Raw genomic sequence first — 26,927 nt, forward strand, 5'->3', positions numbered from 1 at the left:
ACTATTGGACGGGTCCTCCCTCTGCAAGTAATAAAAAAATCATTTTTTCCGTGGTTTTATGAGGTAGAACTGAACAGTAGAACCACGGGCAATGCACACAATATACTGACAGCATAAGAAATATATACGCAAGTTGTTTACTGTTGAAAGTTATTGCTTTTATGTTCAAACAACAAACCGACAAATATACATAACCTCGAATATAACAAGAAACCTATTAAAAATTCAACAAACGTACGTAAAAGTTTACCTTCAGAACAATTTATGCCAGTAGCCAAATAAATATCTTAAAATTATCTTAGAAGCTATATGCTAACCTAAGGGACTAGGGATATAAAATTTTCTAAGGGAGTAGGTTTTTGTATGGTAGTTAACACGTAACGTTTTCAACAACTCCTTTAAGTTATTTTATTTTAAAGACACTACTTATTTCGAATCTTATTTCACGGTTAATTGAAAATTAATTGAGATTCATTCTTTTTGAGTAGTTATGCCTTGGAAATTATAGTTTATCGTGTCAAATACTCAATTATAAAGTCACACTATCATCCCTTAATTTTTAATTGACCCCTATGAAAACAAAATGCCTGTTATGTGTATATGTTACCATAGGGGTCACTTAAAAATTAGGGATTGATTGTGAAAACGGGCATTACACTAATAAAATCACTCCACTGAATTATGCCTGCCCATCAAAGATTTCTAATATTTTTTGGGCAACTACTTTATGTCCCACTCTGCCCCAAATGTAGTCTAAATGACAGAAAGCAGGAGATTCCATGAGATGGTCGTGAACGGTATTGGTCAGTTTCTGCTTCAGCAAAGCGACGTCTTTAAGCCTCGAAAGTTTGTCGTTCTTAGCGGTGATCAAATGGGTTTCTGCCTTTACATTATTTAAATCGTAGTATTGCACAGACGTCGAGCTGTATGCAACGCGATTCATCGCCGGTCTGCGATCGGTTCGTCCGAACACATCCGTCGTAGCCAATCGCGCAAAGTCCATTATATTTTTCCTCGACGTCCCAGTCGGAAAATGTCCGAAAAGGACGGAAATAAATTCAGGATCGTACTCGGGCGGGTCGTAGCCGATGACCGGAAAAATCAAGTCCAAGCACAACCGGTAGCCGATCGATCCGTGACGGCAAAGCTGCTCGAGGAACGCTTTGCTCAACGAATAGAAGCCGAGGATCTCGTTAACTCGGAGCGATCGCAACAGGACGTCCACCGAATCGCGAGCCGGCAAAATCAAAGGCAACGGCGACGGCAGGTCACTCAAGAACACCACCGGAGCGACGGCGACGAAAACGCTGATTTTCCTGTTGTACTCCGGCTCGGCGGACATCAGAATGAACGAGGCGGTCGAGCCCTGCGAGTAGCCGACGAGCCGGAGGGCCGCGTGTCCGGTCTTCTGGAGAACGAAGTCGATCATGGCCGGCAGGTCGGAGCAGGCGTGGTCGTGCAGGCCGAAGTCCCAGAAGGCGGCGTCGCGGTCGGGCACGAGGCGCGCGTGGCGGCGCGAGTAGCGGCCGCCGCGCACGTTGCCGACCCACACGTCGTGGCCGCGCGCCGCCAGCGCCGGCGCCAGCGAGGAGGCGCCGCGCAGCAGGAAGTCGTCGGCCGAGCCCAGGATGCCGTGCAGCAGCAGCGCGGGCCGGCCGGCGCCGCGCAGCCGGAACAGCGCCAACACGTAGCCATCGGCCGTCGTGACGTCGTACTGCTCGCACGGCCCGGCTTTGTACTTCATCGCCAGCTCCGTGAAGTTCAAAAATGCGTCCTCCGGTATCCACCCGTTTGGGTGGGCTCCCGTGCTGGCCGATTCTAAACCGTAGATTGACAAATTGACCGTCACAAATATTAAAATATATTTTTCGATGCGTATTTTTCTCATTATGGATCCGAATGTTGCGTCTGAAAAGTGTGCACCGATACAATGACTGAATTATTATGCTGGAAAAAATTAACTTACATAATCTTATTCAGTAGACAGCGGAGGTATCCGTATCGGTCAAGGACACAACACAAAGTAGTAAAATAATAAACACGACGTTTTTCTAAGAGACCGATGTGTCACTATAGGTTGAAGTGTTGAACCTATAGTGACACTATGTGTTGGTCGCAATGTCAATGTATTAAAATTAGAATATCCGGTATATCCGGTATAATCTCAATGCAAAGCTAGTAACTAATCGCAAATAATTATTTTTAATACAAAAATATGAGATTTCAAAAATGCAAACTAATTAAGACTAAATATTTTTTTTTATGATTCAAAAGATGCCTCTTGTGACAACTCACTACGCTGTAGATAATCATCTAAGGATAATTTGCGTTAAGACTATGTCAATAATAGAATGTTACTTCTAGCATACTTTAGTTTTTCTGATTATTTTAATACATATCTATTATTTTAATACATATCTATCTAAAGTCGTTTATGTACCTACCGAATAAGTTTTTTATTTATAATTGTACAATTCGCACTAGTTTTATGTCATATTATGTGCCTATTTAAACAAAACAATGAATTACCTCGGTCGAAAAGGTCGCATACAAGGCGACTGACTATTCTATAAGAACAAACATCTGCAAATTAGACTCTGTTCAAAATTTACCTTCTAGCGATATTGATTGATTTCGGTTGCAAAAAAAAACGTCAAACGTGAACATCACGTGTAAAAGCAATTATTTGACAGATACCCTTGATCAGACTTAAAAGGACTTAGGTACCTAGCTGATAATTATAAAAAAATAAGCTAGTAAATGTTTGGTACAAATTCAAGTGGTTCTTTACCTATTAACAAAAGCAAACAAAGAATAGTTTATTGACTGACGTCAAGAAAATGCATTTTTACCTAAAACTGTGATTAAATTTCACCTCAATTTCACCTAATGCATGTGATGGATGAGTGAGTAATTTAATTTTAATTAAAAGACTAATTGATCAATATCAAAATAAATAAGGCGTGGCATGTTTATGAATTTATATACTATGTATGTATTTATATTCGATAAGAAATCTGAAAGGCTACATGCAGGACTCTGAAGCCTTCCTAACACTGGGCTAGGCCCAATTTTATTTGAGTCTTTCTTTTATTTGCAATAGGTGTATAACAAAAAGTTTTAAGACAGAGGTATTCCTAGAAGCGCTCCGCACCTAATGAAGCGCACCTAAACTATTCCTCCAAGCGCATCCCAGTTAAAAATAGAAAGAGCGTGAAGTAAACGTCAAAAATAAATCGATGATGATTTTAAACTCATTTTAGCATCATCACTATTTTTAACGGTAGGTTAGAGGTCAAGCTACCTCCCATAGCAGTTTGATTCACCCATTCTGGGACACCCTGTATGTGAAATGTCATTTTATAATATGGCGGCGTTAATTTTGGTTATGTTTTAAATCAATAACTTATGGATAGGATTAAAAACCTAATAAATTTAAAAACAATATTATATCGCTGATGTTTTACGTCAAATGAGTTTAAATGATGATTTTATGCCATTTCAGATCAATTAATTTATCTAACATGCCCGCGGCTTCACCCGCATGAAATTCATTTTGTCACAGAACGTCATAAATTACACCGGTCAACAAAAAAATTTTTTTTTTGCGCATGGATTTTACTTATTATATTCTGATTATATAAGCAAATGTATATAAAAAAAAGTGCGATTACAAATCGAAAATATTTGCTTTTTAAAAAGTTATAGCTATTTGAATTTTCCATCTTCATAGTTAGAATGTCTCTAAAGATGCACGTCACATTCTCATTGGGATATATTTATAAATAATTATGGGGGCTTATTCGCAAGAACAAGGGGCACGCTTTCATCAAAATATAGTAGGATTTGAGAAACGACGTTACCAAGGCCAGTATACTGAAAGCATGATAGGGTTAGATTTTTATGAAAAAAATCTTCTATGGAACATGACAGGAAATTAGAACTTTTCATTTTTAACAAATATTTGGACTCTATTTTAATTTTTCTTTTCTGAGAATGAATCATAAATGGATGTTTGTTATGTTTTAATAATAAGAAAGAATGAAAGAAAAAAATATTTGGCGACAAATTAAATCATCTCTATGTTCATGTTTCCTACAATCATTGATATGAATTTTTCTATTTTTTACACATAAAAACAAATTCAGAACAATTTTTTGTTGTTATTCTTGTTTCTAGGTTATAAAGCAATAAAAATAAGCTATGCATAACCCGTGCGCAAAAATACTGTAGACAGTTGTTATAGCCTATTCTGGGCTATAAACAATAATACTGTAAAGTTTTATAAACATCCGTTTAGTAGTTTTTGCGTGAAAGATTAACAAACATCCAGACATCCAAACTTTCGCATTTATAACACTGGTTAACAAAAAAAATAAAATTGTTTGTTTCCTGTGATTTTTTTTCTGTTTCTATCTCAAATTGACGCATATTTTTTAAATATGGCAACAGTTTTTCTCCAACAGCTTTTGTTTTTAAGTTATAGCTATCTACCCTCATTTAATATTTTTACTTAGATTTTTGATTTAATTGGACAAAAAAAAATATTTTGTTGGTGTTTTCGATATTGCTTCGTTATGAAAATGTTGTGTGCTTAATCCAGATGGTTTCTGCTATGTTTGTGGTAAATATAATATTTGAAAAACATCGAAAACCCCTATCGGACTTGATGAAAACTGCGTAACATCGACATTTTAATAAAAATATTTGAAATTAAGTAATCAAGACCACAAATGAGTCATGTGTGTTCTGAGAATAGGTAACATCTTTTAGGCCAACAAGGGGGCTACACAAAATTCCCGTTCCATGTGTCTCTGGAATAGTCGTAACAAGCAATAGCATTGGTTACAAAAAATTTGACTATAGACATTACACCGCACACACAACTTTTAGCTCTTCAGCTAAAGTTGATACAAACAATTTTATAAACGTGCCTTTAGTTAGCCAAGACCGTATCACCGTACTTCCACCACTTTATATTAAGCTCGGCATCTTGAAACAGTTTGTGAAGGCGCTTGACAAAAGTGACGAATGTTTTAATTTTCTTTCACGCAATTTTTCAGGATTAAGCACAGAAAACTTAAAAGCTGGTAATTTTTATGGGACTCACATTAGGCAACTGGTGAATGATCGTAATTTTAAGAAATCAATGAGTGAAGTCCAGTCCTAAGCTTAAAATGATTTTTTTTGGTTATAAGTAATTTCCTAAGCAAAAAGAGATTGTTGAGAGCATGCTATTCAACTTGCAAGAGCTAGGGTGCAACATGGGCATAAAAATACACTTAATGTACTCGCATTAACATCGATTTCCACAAAATGTGGGTAATTTTAGTGAGGAACAGGATAAAAGTTTTCATTGGAATTTTCTGACAATGGAAGAAGGTTATCAGGGGCGTGGTGCTCATATATGAATGGCAGACCATTGCTGCAGTTTGCAACGAGATCTACTCAAACTTGCCTATTCAAGGAAATCATATAAAATATCATTTGCTAGTGTTCAATTGAAATTTTACTAGCACAATGTATAATTTTTCATATTTTTTTGTCAAAATAATAAAGCTCTATATTTTAAAAAGTAAAACTGTTGGCGATCTCCCAGTATTTTTTTCATAATCAGGGCTATAGAAATACCCAATAACAGAAAAAAAAATTAAAGGAAAAAAAAACATGTGTTGACCAGTGTAATATTAGTGGGACTTTCACATGACGAACTCTTTTAAAAATTGAAAATAAATATGGTTAAGTGTTTTGTGGATGTTTTATAAACCTTAATAAAAATTCCTATCTGTTTTCATTTCAATATGTTATTACAGCTGTTATTATAATAGCATTGTCAATTAAAGTGAAATTCAAGGTTGTCAGTTAGCGCATGCGTAACATAGCGCATTTTGGCTACTTAATTACTAAATTATGACTAACATAAAGAATTTTAATATTTCGTTTAGGGCCGATTTTTTTATTGTCGGATAACTTTAAACTGAAGAATAACTTTGGCACATTGACAGTTTTAGTATGGGAATTATGTCAAAATGACAAGTTTATTCTATAGTTAAAAGATATCTGACGATTGAAAAATCAGCCATTACATAAACAAATACTACAGTCTTAATGGCACATAGGCCACATTTTGATTCAAATATACTTCTTAAAAGGCGCACACGGTTGAATATGAACGTTTGTTCTGTAATTAATCTAATAATTATAATAAATAGTGATAACTTGATTTTTTTAAACATATAAGTAGATTCATACTAAGATGATTTTTACTAATCGACAAATATTTTATAGTTGTGTACTTTCAGAAGTAATCTAATCTAAATATATGTTACGGTTAATGTGATAAATTGAAAATTATTAATAATAACCGGTTATTATGAATAATTACCGACAGTCGTGGTGAAAGTGATAAATTAATCACATTTAACAGTGATTATTTAATAATTCAACCTTAGTACTAACAAATTTCATAAAAGAGAACAACATCTTGTGTACGTGCTCGCGTACAGCCAAACTTTTGAACGTTTTGATATCATTATATTAATATAATTTGGCATAATGAGTTTGGAATGTTTCTTGCATAATGTTACTTTTCCATGATGCCTATAACATAATGTTTTGATTTAAAGTGAAAAATAGGTTAAGGTGCGGCGGGGGTGGCCCTTGGGCCACCCCTAAGCCGCCTATTTAGTTTTATACACACATAAATGACCTCATATTTATCACATTTACCAAATCATGCGGTAATTATTCATAATAACCGGCGATTATTCATAATTTTCACATTTATCACTTTGACCGTAACATATATAAAAGGAGAAACTGACTGACTGACTGACATATCAACGCACAGCCTAAACGGCTAAACGAAGGCACTTGACATTTGGAAGGGACGTAGCTTAGGTACCGTAGAGGTGCACTAAGAAAGGAATTCCCGAAATTCCCACGGGAACGGGAATTAGCGGGAAAATCCTTTTGTATTAAAAATCTAAACCGCTTAAGTTACACGCTTTAAATTTGGCATGCAGGTACCTTAGTAAACTTAAAGATTAGTTACAACAGGATATTGCAAAATTCCCACGGGAAGGGGAGTTAGCGGGAAAAAACATTTGTATGAAAAAATCTAAACCGCGTAAGATAGATCCCATCAAAAACAATACTTGTCAAAAAAACCAAGTCTCGCAACTCCATCGCACTAAATAATTTAATTTACACGTGTTTTCATGCGATGACCAAGTCAATAATATTTATGTAAAACGTTAAAGATTTCCTGGCCTGGACTTGGTATTACATGGATCTCACAACTTTTTACCGTAGAACAATTGAGTTGCGAGACTTGGTTTTTTTGACAAGTATTGTTTTTGATGGGATCTCATTTCTTTTTGTATTTTGTAGACAGCAGTTATGTATCTAGAAAACTGGACCGAAATTGAAAAATTTTGCTCTACTTGGCGGTTGCACTACCGTGCCCCCAAATATTTTAGTTTTTCCTTGATTCATACACCAAACACTACTTATATTCCAAATTTGAAGCTTCTACGTCTGCTAGAAGTGCCTTAGAATTTTGATGATCGGTGAGTCAGTCAGTCAGTCAGTCAGTCAGTGAGTGACAAAATTAAGTAACTTTGACCCGTTATAATTCTTAAACTACTGGTTCAAATTGAATGAAATTTTAAATATACCGTGTCTTTACAATGCCTGCATAGCTAATGAAAATTCAGCCTTCTAGTTTTATCCACAACGAAGTTACAGGCGGTCGAAAATGGCCTGAATTGCTTCGAGAAAAGGATGGTACGGCCGTGCCGCTTTTTTGCTCGACTTGGTGGGGGCACTGCCGTGCCCCCAGATGAAGGGGGTAAAACGGGATCCACGCGTACGAAGTCGCGGGCGGCCGCTAGTATTAATTAAACCTTGTGTCAAATTACAATTTGAATTGATAATAAAAAATGCTATTAAGTATTAGAATAACTGTTCATATACGGTTAAATTTTTTCAAGTTATTTGTAATTTATAATTTAGTTTGGGTTGCAACTCTTAACACAATATTTTTTAAATAAAAAATATGCGAGACTCGGAAAAATAGTGTGCTTATACAAGTGTTCAAAAACGGTACAGTCAAAAAGAGAGCGCGAGTTCACAAATTGACACGTTATAATACTAATACTCCTCATTACAAAAAGATTATGGATGGCGGTTAATGTAAAGGGATCTTGTTTATTTTACTGAGATAGACTACTGCTACATTACCTATTTATGAAAGAAATACACATGTAAATCTTCAGGGGCACATAAAAGTGGAAAAACGTCAATCTGTCTAGGACCGGGAAAGACATCGGGGGTCTTAACATATTGCTATATTATGTCCAACCTTGGTCGGATCACTTACGCCGATATGAAAATTCAAGCGGTCGGAATAATTCAAATAAGACAATCAATTTTATTCGGTTTTGGGTTCGACTGTACATCTTTAATCATTAATTAATTCGTACGACACTATAAAAGAAGTCGAATCCGATTTTGCTTTACTTTCGGTTCGGCCGAGATACGTCAATCAGCGAGCGACGAGCGTGTCACGAGGCGCGCCAAAACCATGGCAACGGTCGAAGTAGTCTTTTTCCTGATATGCTCGCTCGCGTGCGCGCCGGCAGCGCGGGCCGAGACGATCCAGAACTTCACGCAGATGGCGGCGAGCAACGGGCTGGAGTGCGAGCAGTACGAGGTCACGACCGACGACGGGTACGTGCTGACGCTGTTCCGGCTGCCGGGGAACAGCAGCCGGCCGGTGCTGCTGATATCGGGCGCCTTCGGCTCGGCCGACGACTACATCGCGCGCGGGAACACCTCGCTGCCCGCCGTGCTGGCGCGCGCCGGCCGCGACGTGTGGCTCGGCAACGTGCGCGGCTCGCGCTACGGCATGCGCCACCGCACGCTCGACCCGGCCGGCTCCGCCTTCTGGGACTTCTCGTTCCACGAGTACTCCGTCTCCGACCTGCCCGCCATAGTCGACTTCGTGCTGAACCACACGCAGCAGCGGAAGCTCAGCCACATCGGGTGGTCGCTGGGAACGACCGGGGTGTACGTGCTGGGGAGCGAGCGGCCGGAGTACGCGGCCAAGTTCAGGGTGTCGATATCGCTGGCCCCGATCTGCTACATGTTTCATTCGCCGGCCCAGGTGCTGGCAGCGCTGACGGCGCCGCTGGTGATTCCCGCGCTGGCGCTGACGGGCACGGACGGCGTGTTCGTGGACGGCTCGCTCGAGCGGAGCCTGATCCTGAGCGGCTGCTCGAGCCCGGCGACGGCGTACGGCGTGTGCATGCAGGCGCTGTACCCGGTGTACGGGTACGACCCGGACGAGATGGAGCCGGAGTACGCGGTCAAGTTTTTCGAACACTACCCGTCGTCGATGTCGAGGAAAGCGCTGACGCATCTGGCGCAGACCATCCAGCAGAGACGATTCCAAAAGTACGATTACGGCCTCCTGGGAAACTTGAGGAAGTACGGGTCGCTGTCGCCGCCGGAGTACGCGCTGGGCGGGAACAACATCAGCGTGGTTTTGGTGTCGGGCAGGAACGACCTGACGTCGACGCTGCCGGACGTGGCGCTGCTGCGGCGGCGGCTGGGCGGCGTGCGGCGCCACATCGTGCTGGAGCCCGCCAAGTTCAACCACATCGACTTCGCGCACGGCATCAACACGCACTCGGTCCTTTTCGAGCCGATCATTTTGAGTTTGCTCGAAGAGTACGATGACTCGTAAGGAACGACCGATTAGACTGATGAATGTTCGATCGTTTCGCGTCACATAATTTCTTATTACATTTTTTAGATGTCACGTTCTTAATAAAATATATTCAATTTTGTAGACGAAAAAAAGTTTCGGAAACGCAGAAAATATTTAAATCGATGAGGAAAATGTTTTCATTATTTGGCGTCTATTTGTATGTACCTATACAAACTTTTTGATGAGTCGTCCATAATTCGAAATATTTGCATTTCTTAGATTGTTTTGTAATTTTTACCGGGTTATTTTATTTTTAATCAATATTAAGTGTTGTTTAATGAATATTAATTGACTGAACCGTACGATTGGGCTCAGGCCCAAATTAAATATAAATGTTATTATTGATATTAAATTGATGTAATTAAAATTATTTTGGCATTTTCATATTCTTCTGAGTCGCATTCTGGTTTTGTAAACGATCGAAGATTTTAAACTTTATACTGAAATAATTCATCATAAACGAAGCCTCTCGTTGCGATTAATATCGGTATGTTGTTCTATAGCGAATATCACAAATTCTTCAATAGTCATTAACAAGTCCCATTATGTTATGCGTATGTGTCATATCACACTTGCCCAATCTACAGATCAAGCGCGGAAAAAATCAATCTTTAACTGCATGATGTTGCAAAGGGTTTACAATCATAATTAGAAGAGAAATAAAAGATAGGTAAAGAGATAAAATCAATTGAAGAAATTTTATTAAATTCATGAATTTAACATCGGACCCTCGTTCATGGTTGCTGGAATTACTAGAGATCAGTACTTTTATTGGTAGGCCGCTACCAATAGATCAAAATGGAAATCATTGGGGGAGGCCTATGTTCAGCAGTGGACGTCCTATCAGGCCTGTTCATCTCCGCGAGTTTACATAGAAAAAAAAAACGATGGCATCCTACAGGATTACTATTCGACAAGGCCTCACATACGAGCGAGCATTGACTCACGCACGCGTATTCTTGTGTATGATGGAAAAAAATAAAGAAAATGGTGTACTAAATACTGTGCAGTATTTACCTGCCTAAATAATAATAAAAACACAGAATGTACTTTTTTAAGTTGCCTGAAGATACTGAGAGGTAAATAAGTAGTTAATAATACTCATGATAAATCATGTATTTTCTGCAGTTTGGCACCTCACGTCACATCATTTTACCGAAGTCAGCCCTATAGCTTCGGCGCAGTGCCGATCACTGACGTTTGTCAACAAAATGGTGCTTGACTCTTGAGACCAGCTAAATTACACCATATTGTTAATGACATTGAGCATACATTTTTTTAAATACCTTCGCGAAGTAAAACTTCTGTACGTAGTACTTATTATTATTCTGTGGTCCTATGGCTGAGATGATGATGATGATGATGATACTTTTACTCACCAGCGGCGATCCAGACGGCGAAGCGGATCCAGGTCATGTAGTCGAGGTTGAGCATCAGGTACACGTTGATGAGTATGCTCAGTCCCGGCAGCCACGGCACTAGTGGCACCTGACATAGTAAGGGAAAATACTACTTATCACAACTACATAAGTTACAGTATTTAGAAAATTATAAATAACTTGAAAAAATCGAACTGCCTAAGGCGGGAATTGAACCCACGACCTTCCGCTTGCCATGCGACTGCTCTTCCAACTGAGCTACTTAGACACTGGATGAACCTGTCGAAATTTTCAAGCGTAATACGCTGTTACGGCCAGCGTTTACAGTACTTAATACTTACTTACTTACTTAGTACTAAGTACGTTTACAGTATTTAGTTTGATAGGTATACGGTCGTGCGAACATTTACGTGCGTTTAATGACGTTCAAGCCCCTCCCCTCTCAACGGGCAAAGCATATATGCATGTCGGCCGTCTGGTGTAGTGGTTCAGAACGGACTACTATGCCGAGAGGTCCCGGGTTCGATTCCCGGCCGGGCAGAAATTGAAATGATGAATTTTAATTTCTGTGACGGGTCTGGGTGTGACTATGTATGATCCCATCAAAAACAATACTTGTCAAAAAAACCAAGTCTCGCAACTCAGTTGTTCTACGGTAAAAAGTTGTGAGATCCATGTAATACCAAGTCCAGGCCAGGAAATCTTTAACGTTTTACATAAATTATTGACTTGGCCATCGCACTAAATAATTTAATTTACACGTGTTTTCATGCGATGGCCAAGTCAATATATTTATGTAAAACATTAAAGATTTCCTGGCCTGGACTTGGTATTACATGGATCTCACAACTTTTTACCGTAGAACAACTGAGTTGCGAGACTTGGTTTTTTTGACAAGTATTGTTTTTGATGGGATCTCATTTCTTTTTGTATTTTGTAGACAGCAGTTATGTATCTAGAAAACTGGACCGAAATTGAAAAATTTTACTCGATTTGGCGGTTGCACTACCGTGCCCCCAAATCTCATTTCTTTTTGTATTTTGTAGACAGCAGTTATGTATCTAGAAAACTGGACCGAAAATGAAAAATTTTACTCGACTTGGCGGTTGCACTACCGTGCCCCCAAATATTTTAGTTTTTCCTTGATTCATACACCAAACACTACTTATATTCCAAATTTGAAGCTTCTAGGTCTGCTAGAAGTGCCTTAGAGTTTTGATGATCGGTGAGTCAGTCAGTGAGTCAGTGAGTGACAAAATTAAGTAACTTTGACCCGTTATAATTCTTAAACTACTGGTTCAAATTGAATGAAATTTGAAATATACCGTGTCTTTACAATGCCTGCATAGCTAATGAAAATTCAGCCTTCTAGTTTTATCCAGAACGAAGTTACAGGCGGTCGAAAATGGCCTGAATTGCTTCGAGAAAAGGATGGTACGGCCGTGCTCGACTTGGTGGGGGCACTGCCGTGCCCCCAGATATGTATGTATTTAAAAAAAAAAGTATATAAGTAGTATATCCGTTAAGTTAGCACCCATAACACAAGCATTAAGTTGCTTACTTTGGGGCTAGCTGGCGCTGTGTGAAATTGTCCAAAGATTTATTATTATTATTATTATATGCACATGAGTATTCGGTTTCACTCCTCAGGATTCTGCTCTGAAGAGAAGCTTCGTTTGCGACAACTTGATAGCAAGAAATGTCGAAACGTCATTGTGATGGCGTCTATCTAGAGCAGTCTTTCCCAAAGTGGGCGATAACGCCCCCTTGTGGGCGCTACAGGCTTAAAGGGGGGCGGTAAGAGACCCAGAAAAAAAACCGGGACGTTGTGTAGAGGCTTGGGAGGCGTTATTTACTAGGAGGACTCTTAGACATCGACTGAGCTCGACTCTTGACTATAAAAATGGGGGGCGCTAAAAAATGACTTATTCTCAAAGTGGGCAGTAGACTAAATAAGTTTGGGAACCATTGATCTAGAGGGTTGGCGATCGACCGCGTGCTCTCTTGCCTTCCACTTCCTATGAGTGTAGCTTCATCTATAGGCGTCTTCTTCGTATTTCGCTTACGTATTATAGTTCGTTTCATCCACGAAGACGCGCGGGGTCGAGGTCGCGCGGGGTGCGGGGAGCATGATCCGACCAATCCGAAAGTCATCATTGTAGTTTCAGTAATCGCGCGCATTCACGGACAACTATCCAATGAGGGCTATCATTTTTAAACTTAACAGTTGGCACCCCTGGCGATTGACAGGACCTTACTCTACAGTGGCGCCATCTTGATGAGTGCGATAGACCTCCTACTACTTTAGCGCTCACAAGTTGGTGCCACTGTCTTCGCTACTAGCAAGTGACAGGACCTTACTCTACAGTGGCGCTAACTGGTGAGCGCTAAAACGATAGTCCTCATTGCATCGCTTCCAATGCCGGCACCCCCCGCTTCCCTCAACCCCGCGCGTCTTTGTAGATAAAACGAACTATTCCTTGTACCTGACTTTCAAAACTAACTATACTTACGGAGAAGGCCAGCTTCTTCTCAGACACGGGCTGGCACGAGATGGCATAGAGCGTGACGAGCACGAGTATGGTTCCCACGGCAAACATGGCGACGGGCGCGGCATGGCCTGCCAAGATGGCCGCGCCGTGCTGGTTCACGCTCGACATCATCACGAAGCACCACACGCCTGCACAAGTGGGAAGTCAGTAATGCAGGTTGCAAACCATTAACTTAGCTAAGTGAGTTTACATTAGCCGCGGACAAATTTCTAACTTTAGGACAATAACTCGCGGCAGAGTAAATAAAATAACGCACCGAGCGCGGTTTGTATGTGAGCGCGCGCGAATACGTATGCGGCGCGCACGCACACACTGACAAAATTCAGCGCACCTCACCGCTAATCCACGCTAAATTTTGTCAGTGTGTGCGTGCGCGCCGCATACGTATTGGCGCGCTAACATACAAACCGCGCTCGGGCGTTTCTATGAAGATGACCTACTCATTTGTATTTACTCTGCTCGCGGCTCCGTATCAATGGACAGGACACCGTCGGGTTTTAGTGTTTTCCATAGTTGTGTGCAAACTGCAAACTATGCAAACACTATCGGAAACCGAACACTAAGCTAAACAAACGTCTAGATTAAGCTCATAATCTGCATACGCCTCGTTCACATGAGGCGACAAGTTGTAATGCGTCTTAAGTACGGGACTTATCCCACCTTCCTCCCACCACTGCAACTTCTGTGTAGCCAGTATCTGCAGTTTGGCTTCCAATGAAACCCAACCAGTGAGGCGAGTTTTAGAATCGCGCTGACCGCTCGCTGATCGTCGGCGCTGACAGATCAATATGTATGTAATTAAGGGGAAAGTTCCTGAGTGACGCTGATCGCTCGGCGCCGACGCTTCATACATTTCGGCTGTCAGCGCTGACGGTCAGCGTGCGTCAGCTTAACTCTAAAACCAGCCTGAAGGTTAAATGTTCTGGGAGATAGATTAACGGTCAGTTTTATTGTTCATATATTTTGGCGTCAATATAACAGGGTCACTTTACGCAAAGTAGGGAGCGAATATGGTTTAAGACTTCAATTTTCCTGACATCAAAAAAAATTAATGAACCCAAAACAAAATAAAATGTTATTTCATATTAACATAGATTGATGAGTGTTTTCTGAAATCACTTAGTCTAAATATTAAGTACGTACGACAGACTATGTTCTGTCATTCTAATTAATAATTACGTTATGCAAATTAATGTATTTTATGCGACTCTTATCGCAAGTCAACATGCCATGTTTAATTGAACAATTAATAATTTACAAATGCAAATTGTTTTCTAAAATGTAATCAGCTTTTTGCGTGTTGTGTAATATAGCTGTAAAAAATTATTAACAGCCTGAACTTTTTAAAAGTTTCTTACAGAACTTTTCAATTCTGAAAACAGCACGGCCCATTTAAAAAAAAATAAATACTACCCAGATCAACTTACTAGAAAAACACTAATTTTGAGAATTTGAAAATTCGCAAAATTTTAAGAAAAAATCGAAAATTGGAAAGATCAAAGTCTAGCTGAATGATCGGGTTTTCATCGATATAAAATTAATATAAAAGTTCAGAGGTATGAAAGTATAAAAGAACAATCACAGTTAAATCGTCAATGTGTTTACAATCAAATCGTAAAATTGTAAGAAACAACTACACTATTTCATAAATATTTTCTTAGTGAATATTCTTCTTTTTATTTTTTCTTCTTTTTTTTATTTTAATGTACGAATAAATTATAGATTTGACGGTAATTTACCGGTAAAAACCTTACCTATATCACTTTGTATTACTTTATTATCTTTCATGAAAAACCCGAAATTATTGTGTCTTAATTTTATAGTTATCTCAAGCACAATGATATCAATTCTTTAGTGGTATTTTTAATACTATCGTAATTTAAACATTATGCAAAGTTATACAATAGCAAATTCTAACAAACTACATGCCATGTGTAATTGTATACGTCACCTTTTAGCTAATTGCTTAACAATATAATTGATATTACTTGAAATCTTTGAATTACTAATGTATGCCACCAGTATTTTTACTTTTGTTAAAAATTTTATTACAAAACAACCAAATGTTTTTGTATCGGTGAATGACTCTGCACGCTTATTCATAGTCACACATGGTATATCAATAGTATCGTGATGTTTTTGCTAGATTTATTATTAAAAATACTATAGTCTATTATGAACGCAATATCCATTATTTTATCTATCTGTCATCCTATCTTAACTTTTTGTCATCCACACACATATCAGGCTGCGTGACAGGAACTGATATAGGAAGGAGAAATACTGATCAGATTCCGATTCCGATATTTACATACGTCATTCCGGTTATCGTAAATTAACGTGGTACCGGTTCAACTCCAAAACATGGTACGCAATAAGGAAAGTAAGCAAATAAATTAGCAATAATCTATTCTCTAGTTTTTTACGTTTGCTGATAGTTTTCTAGTCTTTCATAGGCAATAAAATTAGGACTCAAAAACACCCGCTTTGAGGTGGGTTTTTGCATTTCTATCGATTTCCCATGCATAATGCATAGAGTGATATGCCGTTGACTAAACTTGGAAACATTGACATTGTACCAATGTCAAGATGAAGGTGTGCCTGAAGCCAACTACAGGTGGAACGTTCTATATTAATTTATTAGGTACTTTACGACTTACTATTTTTGATAGTCGTCTGGTATCGTTTTTCTCGTAATTTTCAGCAAAATGGGTCATGGATTAAGTTCCTTGACTGTAGGTACATGACGTGTCCGTGTTTGTATTAAGCCGGGTCCAGACGTAATGTGTAATGTAACACGATTTCTACGTGTAGACGGCACTACGAGCAGTAAAGTACTGTCCATACTATTTGAATTAAGCCGGGTCCATACGGGTGTAACGTGTAATGGAATGTATCGTGTAATGTAATGAAAATAGTATGGGCAGCACTTTACATGTAATGCTCGTAGTGTCGTCCACAGGTAGAATTCGTGTTACATTACACGATACATTCCATTACGCGTTACACTCATTCGGACCCGGCTTTAAGAGCGCTTTCACATTAGGGCGTTAGTAGCGCGACAGCAGCATTCATCCGCTGTCACATAGTATGAAATTTCGGCAACGCGTGTGTGGCGCGTTAGTCGCGCTGCTAAATCGCCTAAATGTGAAAGCGCTCTTAGGCTGGGTTGCACCATCTTACTTTGACTTTGACAAACGTCAAAAATCTGTCAAAATCCATACAAAAAGCACCGGTTATCGTCATAGTTACCGTCAAAGTTAGGTGGTGCAACTCAGCCTTAGTGTGCATGTACCCACCGTAGAGCGTGACGAGGGTAGACACGAGGCCGGCGCTGAGCCGTGAGGGCAGGGGAAGCCGCTCGCTGTTGAACAGCTGTCGTAACACGCCGCGGGGCGTCAGGCGAAGAGGCTCCGGCCCGCGCTGCGTCGCCGGGCTGCACTCGTAGCTGGGAGGAAATACACTGGTCATCACAAAAATCGGCCCACCTGCGTTTTACAGGAAAACTCGTTTCTACTGACACAATCATGGTGCCCCAACATTAGTGGTGTTATTTGAAAGCCAAATAAATATCCTTAAAGAAAAACACATTTAATTTCCTAATAAACGATTAACATATACAATAAATGTGACTTGAAAAACTTGAAAAAAGACCTCACTTTGGGCTCACCTCTGGGATCAATTATCCAATTTTTATGGTTATAAAACCAAATAATGATCTCACGTGTCCCCTTTAACAGATGGATAGCGATTAATCCCAAATTAACAGTTTTATAGCCATAAAAGTTGGCTCAAGCGTAACTACCTATTTTTTGAAGAAGTGACTGGATTCTTCTACAGACACATTTTTGGGGTAAAAACCTTTCCTTTAATTAAATGAAGTTTAGAACTAGGCTTTTAAATGGTAATATAGTATAGTAATATTGGTGGGAAGTGGAGATGCATACGTTTGAAAGTGCTTGTCGCGGGAGGGTCGATTTTTATGATGACCAGTGTAGTTACATTTTTATAACCGATACTGACAATGTGTGTTGTGTATTTTGATACAATATACAGGAAGGGTGGCCAGGAAGTTGACGTTCAAAGCTAAAATTTGGATTCCTTACATCACGGTGTATCTAAATCACCCGCAATTATGTTCTACGATTTTGCTTAGTTTAGGAGATAGAGTTAATTTTGTGATTTATCCTAAACTATCCCCTATGATTGGTTTTTAATTTTTTTCTCACTCTGGAAGCTTTTCTAGCGTAAGTAAAAACAAACTACAAGTGCTCGCCAGAGTGAGAAAAAAATTAAAAACCAACCATAGGTGAGATAGTTTAGGATAAATCACAAAATTAACTCTATCTCCTAAACTAAGCAAAATCGTAAAACATACATGGGGGTGATTTATATACACCTTGATGTAAAGAATCTAAAGGATGATGGGCACAAATGTATGGAAAGTGGTACCCGCTCCAATAGCCATAACCAATATATATTTCAAAAGGCCTTTAGATGTAGAATAATGACTGCTATGGGGCCAGTTCTAATTCACGTTTTGAAAGCAGTAATTCCACTAAGTATTATAATGAAAGTATAACACAATCATCCATGTATACGAGTATGTACTATGACTACAATCTATTAATATAACTAAAAGAAGCCTTGAAAAGGAAAGGATTATATCTACGATGAACTACCCAAGCTATTAGCCCTTTATTCGCTTTCATCATCATCATCATGATCATTTTAGCCATAAGACGTCCAGTTGAACATAGGCCTCCCCCAATGATTTCCACAATGGCCGGTTGGTGGCGGCCTGCATACAGCGCCTTCCCGCTACCTTTATAAGGTCGTCGGTCCATCTTGTGGGTGGACTTATTGGGTCTTGTGGGTTTATTCGCTTTAGCAACCCATAATATAACCCTTAAGAAATAATAAAACTCCAATCCCTTAATTAATAAAAGTTACACCCTAGTTGAACACTGATTTAAATTGTCATTTGGTATGGAAATGTCATTTTAATCCAAGGTTCATCCTAGGTATAACTTTTTTTAAATAAGGGGGGAGTAGTTCTTCAAATAAAAACATTTATTTCACAATTATCTCTATCAATAATTATAGAGTTAAGGATGGATGATGGAGCAGTAAACCCTTCATGCCTCGCATAACCTAAGTATCATAAGATGGACACGTATGATACTTCGGTTACACAAAAAGTATGTTCATCTTCGAACGCAACCAGATCTGAGGCTGGTGGCCATAGTAAATGTTGTTCGTCTTGGTAAGACCTTTCAAATGACACTACAAACATAACTATTGGAGCCGGGTACCATTTTGCAAATAAGTATGTTTATCTTCGAACACAACCAGATCTGAGGCTGGTGGCCATAGTAAAAGTTGTTCGTCTTGGTAAGACCTTTCAAACGACACTAGAAGCATATCTATTGGAGCCGGGTACCATTTTGCCCATTGTCCTTTTAGCTTTGAACGTCAACTCCCTGGCCACCCTGTATAGGTTATACTTGAACTAGGCTAGGGTTGGTGGTGGACACAGTCGTATTTTAGTAAGTAGGTAGTGAGAGGGCGGGGAGAGTCCCACATAACCCACTGGCCGTCCCCATCGACCAGTAATGCGCTGAGCATTTCCCGACGTAAAAAAAATGGTGGTTCCTATATTTTATGTTTAATGGTTCGTTCGTTACAGCCAAACGACGTCTACTGACGACGTCAGTAAACTAATCGCCCATGAAGATCGTTGGCCCGAAGGTGTTAAAGAGAAATGTTAGCTACAGAAATTAAATGCTTACAACTTTGAACAGAAATATATTCTAGATCACGTAAAATAAAGCAAGGTAACACAAAACTATCTAATCGAAAAAGTATGTAGAAAAACAAGACGGCTAACACCGTTGCTTGGCTTCAGATCAAAGACTATAGCCTCGCACCGGTGTTACCAGATCTGTCTCCAACAAGAAACGATGCTCAAAAGTGAAAACACCCCGGGTTTTTAATTTGTTAGAGCCGCACATAATACACTATCGACTTGCGGACGCCGAACCTCAAGCTACCCATCCTTATCGCTCGCGCGTAATTATGTTGCTGTCGCGCTTGCACACTCACTGCGGGCGCCCGTCGCACAGTCGCGACAGCAATATAATTACGAGCGAGCGATAAGGATGGGTAGCTTGGGGTCATTGGACAAAATTCTACGTGCTTACGGACCAGGCTTTACAAGCAGCTTACCGAAGCAGCAGCACGCAAGAAGCGACCATGGAGTAGGCGAGCAGCGTGCCGATGGACATCATGTGGATCAGCTGCTCCAGCTCGAAGATCATGGCCAGGGTCCCTGGGGAAACAAGTGGGTATTAATCAAATCAAATCAAATCAAACAATCATTTATTGTGTTAGTTATAGGTAATACAATAACACAGATCTTAAATGTTTACATACAACCGCTATAACCTGCCGATTGGGCGTACAATATTATATTCATATGAATACAGTTACGTAGTTGTAACATAATTATTATAACTACATAACAAACAATAAACACTTAACAAACATTAGAACAAGTAACAATCTTACATGTTAAAATCTTGTAACTTAAGGTAGGCTAGTTAGTAATACATGTAGACATTGCTTTTTATTCAAACTTTTGATCCTGCAGTTTCATTGACATCTCTTGGATTATCAAGAAGAGGTTGTCGTAGTTTGTGCTGTTATAATGTTTGTTTGGTGTCTAATAAAAGCTCGTTTATAAGTTTGAGATGATGCAATCTCAGCTTAAAAATCTAGAAAATATCTTTACTAAATAATGTCAACGACCTAAGCGCCTATACTTCTCCATTAGCAAATATGCCTAAGCAAGTTTTGTTGCTATTGCATCAATCAAGTACCAAGCGATTATGTATAGACCGATGAAGTTCTTATCATGTATGAAAGAGATCGAGGTATCGTTATGGTATGTTTTGTCTTCGTAATACTCCGGTGAATAGAGCTATTAATCTACATATATCTATAACTCAAAGTTAGTCAGTCAGACTGACTGACTGACTGACATAGTGATTTATCAACGCCAGCCCAAACCACTGAACGGATCGGGTTGAAATTTGGCATGCAGGTATACGTTATGACGGTCTTCTCAGCACTTGCCAAATGTTTGTCTCGAAGCGCTGGTAGGGCAAAAAAAGAATGAGACATGTATAGGCTCCTTAAGAGCATTTGACGATTTGTAAGTACTAATTTAATTAGTCTAACAAAACAAATAAAGATGATTTTGATTGATTTTTGATTTTGACGTAGGTATCCGCTTCCTTACGAAACTCCACCCCCCTAAAGGGGTAAAACGGGATCCACGCGTACGAAGTCGCGGGTGGCCGCTAGTTGGTTTATATTGGTGAGTTTTGTAAAGTATAAGGAACATGGTGATTCATAAAGGTACCTGTGAAGAGGCCGGCCATCATGGTGCCCACGAGCGGCGTCTGGAAGCGCGGGCTGACGCGGCCCAGAAATTGGAAGAGAAGACCGTCGTTGGCCATCGCGTAGATGATGCGCGGGAGCGGAAACACCGCGCCCAGTAAACTGGATGAATACAAGGTGTTTTGTTTTATATTGATAAGAAGACGTCTCTCGGTGGACCGACGACCTGATAAAGGTAGCTTCCCGTATCACAAGATCTGTCATTATACAGGGTGGAAACGATAAGTGATCTCACTCGATTATTTCAAAACTATACAAGATATCGAAAAACTGGTTACTGATCCTTAAAGTGCTTCACGAGCTCTTTCAAACGGTACCATTATCAGGTTACAGAATAAACTGGATCTATTCGAAAATTGCGTGAGATCACTTATCGTTTCCACCCTGTATATTAGAATTTTTAAGGGATTTCAGTGGATGTTTCTCGGTTGGAAATAAAGTATCAACTGTCAAAAGGATAAAAATCGCGATTCCGAAACCGCGTTCGAACACATAGCATGCCGGCTCTGACCCTTAATCTTAAGACCTTTTCGGATAGGTTTATTATTTTAAAGTCAGTCTTCAGCACTATTTGCCTGGCGTCTCATACAGGCTCATATCTCTGGAACTGGTAAAGTAGTGGTTGTCACCTGGAGAGCAGCGCACAGATGGCGCCGACGCTGACGGCGTACTTGGCCCACGGCCAGCCCAGCTGGTCGAACACGAACGGGAACGGCGCCTTCTCGTCCTGGACACATCACAAACATACAATAATGACATCTGGTGATGATAAGGCGAAGGTGGGGCTAAAAATAAAGTGCATAAACCAATCTTTACAAAAGACCTCTCTTCCAGACAACCCCCAGCTGCAACGACAAGTAATATTCTTTAACTTAAATTTTCAGCTACAAGTATACATAATAGGCAGTTTTATTTTTATGAAAAAAGTTCCCCTGATTTATTTCATAGTGGGACCCAAAGGTCAATTTGACTTAATGACTATCTTAGTGGCCCCACGCTTCTTCTAGTGAGGAGAGTCACTAGAAGAAGCGTCTAAGATAGTCGCGAGTCTAGACTCACATTAATAAACTTTAAATAAATTGTTATTAAGAGCGTTTACGCGAAGCGCGGCGTTTCAAGGGGCATCATTGGAAATGATTCGCGCGCGGCGCTTTTTAATAGTTTTCAAATGTTTATAGCAAAACAATAACAATGAATTATATATCGTTTCAAAGTAAATATTTTAAAGAAGATGTTATTTTATTATATTAAGCTATTTTTATGTTGAATTAAAGAAGAATATTGGTGTAAAAATCACTTTGATTTTTGGGTATTTCACGTTCTTTGAATTTGTGATTTCTTATTGTAAAATGCTTAAGTCTAAGAATTTTCTCAACTAACTATTTGCCTAAGGACTTATGCTATAGGATATAAATGTTTGTTATATCGTTTTCACAGTATTTTTATAAAAATTTCAGCTTGTAAACTGACGCTAAAGTGGAAATTTGAAAACCTGTGTGGACTTATCTTGATAGAATTCTTGAATACTATACTAATCGAAATATTTTCTCAACTAACTATTTAGACGACGAAATCGCCTAAATATTTATGCCTATAACATATTTGTAATGTAATGATTGTAACGGGTTGAAAAAGTACTGTTTTTGCGCCAAACGGCGTAAACGCTCTAAGTCCCACAAAACCTACTGGCCGTCCCCATCAGCCAGTGGGTAAGCGCAAAGCAATTTCCTATTCAAAACCCACACATACACAGCAGTTGCAGAAGTAAGGCTGGTTTTAGTTTCACGCGGACTGTCAGTGCGGATCGCTCCGCACAGCCGATCTGTATGAACTGCTAGGGAGCGAGCGGTTCCTTCGGACCGCATTACTCTAAAACGCTCCCTAGAAGTTCATACGATTGGCCGTGCGGAGCGGGTCCGCACCGGACGGTCCGCGTGACACTAAAACCAGACTAACAATTTGGACGTAAAATAGCTCCATTATCTCACCTGCATATAATACGGCAGGACCAGCGTCAGAACGCAGGAAACCCCGCAGTAGGCCAGGAACACCACCAACAGAGAAGCTACTACAGCGAAGGGGATGGTCTTCTGAGGACGACGGGCTTCTTCGCCGGCCGTGGCTACGCAGTCGAAACCTGAAGGCAAGGAAATGTGTTTTTACACTCATTCTTGTAAGTTAAAGATATGTGTAGTTCTACACAACAGCTGTAATATGATTAAACTTGAAACCACATGATAAGGATGAATTTAGCAGTGCAGGACCAGTCTTTGCCTCCAAAAGGCCTCCTGTTCATTGTAGACAAAAGTCCAACAGTGGACGTCATTGTGCTAAAACGAACGAACTGATGTGAGATGACTTTTGCATTGCGACTGTTTGACTGTCAAATACATAAAAAAAAAACCTTATATCATGGAGGTTTACATCAACATACCATGTGTGTAAGCATTTTATTAAGTCGCTTTACACAAGCTCTGCTCAGTTCGAGGCCACCGAGGCTATATATTTTTTAATGCAGAACAATGCAGGTATTTCAACGCAGTCGATGATTGGTGAGATGTAATCTAGGATTGTATATACCCGCTCTGTAGGTGACTATTGACGGTCGCCTTGAGCCTCTCGTACTAAGTTAAATATGCTTGTGTCACGAGTGAGCACACCACGATAGTCGAGCGGCCAGTCCGACCCCTTCACCGTTCGGCTATCGTGGCTTTTTTTGTTTGATTGTTACTATAGTCTGGTCTGTTAGCACGTAGAATTTTGTCCAATGACCCCAAGCTACCCATCCTTATCGCTTGCGAGTAATTATATTGCTGTCGCGACTGTGCGACGGGCGCCCGCAGTGAGTGAGCGACAGCAACATAATGAAGAATGTTCACTAATTTTGTTTTTTAGCTTTCTGTATTCTCTGTTAAAAATAAAAAATACACGTGAAAGAATTATTTCGATACGTCAATTAGTTTCCAAGATATTGAATTTTAAAAGTGCGGGCGGCGGCCGGCCCGCCATTTTATGCGCGTGACGTCATATTACAACGACTGGCTCATATTTGTATGGGTGGAATCTTGCAAACTGAATTAAGACCCACTTCCAGGCAACCGATTAAGCTGAAATTTCGCAAACACATGTGATTTGGATGACCATGCAATATTATGATGACATGGAGCTGATCTGATGATGGAGCTGGAAGGTGGCCATAGGAACTCTATAATAAAACGACTTAAATGCATCGAGTTTGGGCTCGTTCGTTTTGTATTGATGAGTATTTTAATTCTATATAGTAATCGGGGTCTAATGATGGAGCTGGAAGGTAATTCGCAATAAAACGACACAATCGCATCAAGTTTGGGTTTGGTTCAATTTTAATTTCCGTGATGGGTCTGGGTGTTAATATGTATAATAAGTTTGTATTTACAAAAAAAAAATATTTAAGTATGTTTATATCCGTTTTCTAGTGAGCGGACGCTGTGAATGTACGTCACACGGGGTCACGTGACCGTCGACGGGACTCAATATTTAAGCGAACTTTGAATGCCTATAAAATCATAACTACTGGGTATTTTTTAATGAAATAAAAACTAATGTATTTGTAAATGTAAAAGCTTAACTGTAACATAGGTTTCAAGTGATTTTGCATACCTAGTAACATTCTCAATTACGTGCTCACAGATCGGGCTTTATACTTACCGATAAAACCGTAGAAGCAGACGGCGGCGCCCTTGATGATGCCGGCGAGCCCGTAGGGCGCGAAGCCGCCGCTGCCGAAGTCTTTGTGCGCTGTCTTCGGAACCTCAGACTCGGGGATACGCCAGTTCTTGGTATCAGCTGCAAAGAAACAACAGGGTTTATCAGATCATTTAGCCTCCACTGCAGGACGAGCCACTCTATTAGTCTTTATTGGAGGACTAGCGGCCGCCCGCGACTTCGTACGTGTGGATCCCGATTTACCACCTTAGGGATGGAGTTTCGTAAAATCTTTTCTTAGCGGATGCCTACGTCATAACATCTACCTGCATGCCAAATTTCAGCCCGATCCGTCCAGTGGTTTGGGCTGTGCGTTGATATGTCACTATGTCAGTCAGTCAGCCAGTCACCTTTGAGTTATATATTGCATTTAGTTTAGGCTTACAATCGCACGCTGGGAGTAGCGAAGGCCCGATGTTCACTTATTTGTCTCTGAGTCGTTTTTACGACATCCACGTGAAGAACGGTAGTGGTACAACAATTCAGGACAAAAAATAAGAAAGAGGAGCATACAAGTTCCTTGGGGCATTTGTCTATTACAACAGTTTAAGATGCCACAAACTTTAAGTTTAAGTGTGGAGAAGTGTTTAAGACTGACCTTTGAAAGACCCAGATATGATGACAAAGATAACGACGCACAGGTTAACCCCGGTGCAGAAGTTGTTGAATTTTGTCGATTCTTTCACACCGAACGCGAGAGCCACTGCAAAAGAACAGAATATTTTTAATCTTAGTTTTAGTTTAGACTTGACGAATGTAAACTAGAGATGTAACGAGATAGCCATACCAATAGCAAGTTCAAGTACTCCTTGAGGTTATTGTACCTTCAATGTTGCACTTACCTAGAGAATTCCATTGATTACTAGAAGACAAGTTATCCCAGGTAGAGCACCAGTGCGGAATCAGTCATGGGTAAAGATAACCGTTAAGCCGCGTATCCTCTAGATGCCTCGTCCCGAGCGACACAATATGGCTCGGCTCGCGGAGACGAATATGTCTCAGAATTCGGCGTGCGCAGACTGAGGAAGCGACCCCTCTTACTCTGCCTCGTGACGAGGCAGGCATCCGCTTGGCCCGAAGCTACCTCTAGTGGAGACGCGGTGTAAGACTTGCCGAGAAGATCATGATGACGTCAAAGACGAATCAAACCAGGTATTTTTTATGTGACAGCAGGCAAACGAGCACACGGATCACCGTCGCCCGTTGACACCCGCAGTCCCAAGGGCATTACAGATGCTTTGCCGGCCTTTAAGGTAAAGATACGCTCTCTTATTGAAAGCTTGTAGGTCGTATCGGTCCGGAAACACCGCAGACGATAGTCCATTCCACAGTTGGTTGTACGGGTCAGGAAGTTTCTAGAGAAACGTACTGTTGTGGACTGCCAACCATCTATGTGATGGGGATAGATGTGCTGTCAGGTAGAGCGAGAGGTAGTTCGTTCCTGGGCAAGAGATGGAGAGAGTAGACCATGAGACTGACCCGAGAACACCATGATGACGCTGAAGGCCAGCAGGTCGGGGTACCGCGCCAGTACAGCATGGTTCCTTCCTGGGCAAAAGAAGGAGAGAGTACACCATGAGACTGACCTGAGAACACCATGATGACGCTGAAAGCCAGCGGATCCGGGTACCACGCCAGTACAGCATGCTTCCTTCCTGGGTAAGAGATGGAGAGAGTAGACCATGAGACTGACCAGAGTAGACCATGAGACTGACCAGAGAATACCATGATGACGCTGAAAGTGAACTGACCCGGGTAGAGAGCCAGTCCAGCATGGTTCCTTCCTAAGCAAGAGGTGGAGAGAGTGGACCATGAGACTGATCCGAGAACAACATGATGACGCTGAAAGCCAGCAGATCCGGGTAGCGCGCCAGTACAGCATGGTTCCTTCCTGGGCAAGAGATGGAGAGAGTAGACCGTGAGACTGACCTGAGAATACCATGATGACGCTGAAGGCCAGCAGGTCGGGGTAGCGCACCAGTACAGCATGGATCCTGGACAAGAGGTCACGAG

At 40.5% G+C, this 26,927-nt stretch overlaps 1 protein-coding gene across 1 annotated transcript in view; it reads right to left on the bottom strand.

The window, feature by feature from the left end:
* Positions 1–26,927, bottom strand: part of LOC135075662 (cationic amino acid transporter 2) — a 38,387-nt gene that overhangs the window by 3,208 nt on the left and 8,252 nt on the right. Inside the window, exons 5-13 of the mRNA XM_063970079.1 lie at positions 25,513–25,617; positions 24,858–24,995; positions 23,159–23,307; positions 21,800–21,897; positions 21,133–21,272; positions 19,935–20,037; positions 17,006–17,154; positions 13,668–13,834; positions 11,155–11,263 (exon numbers count right to left, since the gene is read on the bottom strand). Of these exons, the coding sequence (XP_063826149.1) occupies positions 11,155–11,263; positions 13,668–13,834; positions 17,006–17,154; positions 19,935–20,037; positions 21,133–21,272; positions 21,800–21,897; positions 23,159–23,307; positions 24,858–24,995; positions 25,513–25,617 (1,158 nt within the window). The remainder of the gene's footprint in view (positions 1–11,154; positions 11,264–13,667; positions 13,835–17,005; positions 17,155–19,934; positions 20,038–21,132; positions 21,273–21,799; positions 21,898–23,158; positions 23,308–24,857; positions 24,996–25,512; positions 25,618–26,927) is intronic.

This window comes from Ostrinia nubilalis, chromosome 10 (assembly GCF_963855985.1).
Source record: "Ostrinia nubilalis chromosome 10, ilOstNubi1.1, whole genome shotgun sequence".
Taxonomy (NCBI): domain Eukaryota; kingdom Metazoa; phylum Arthropoda; class Insecta; order Lepidoptera; family Crambidae; genus Ostrinia; species Ostrinia nubilalis.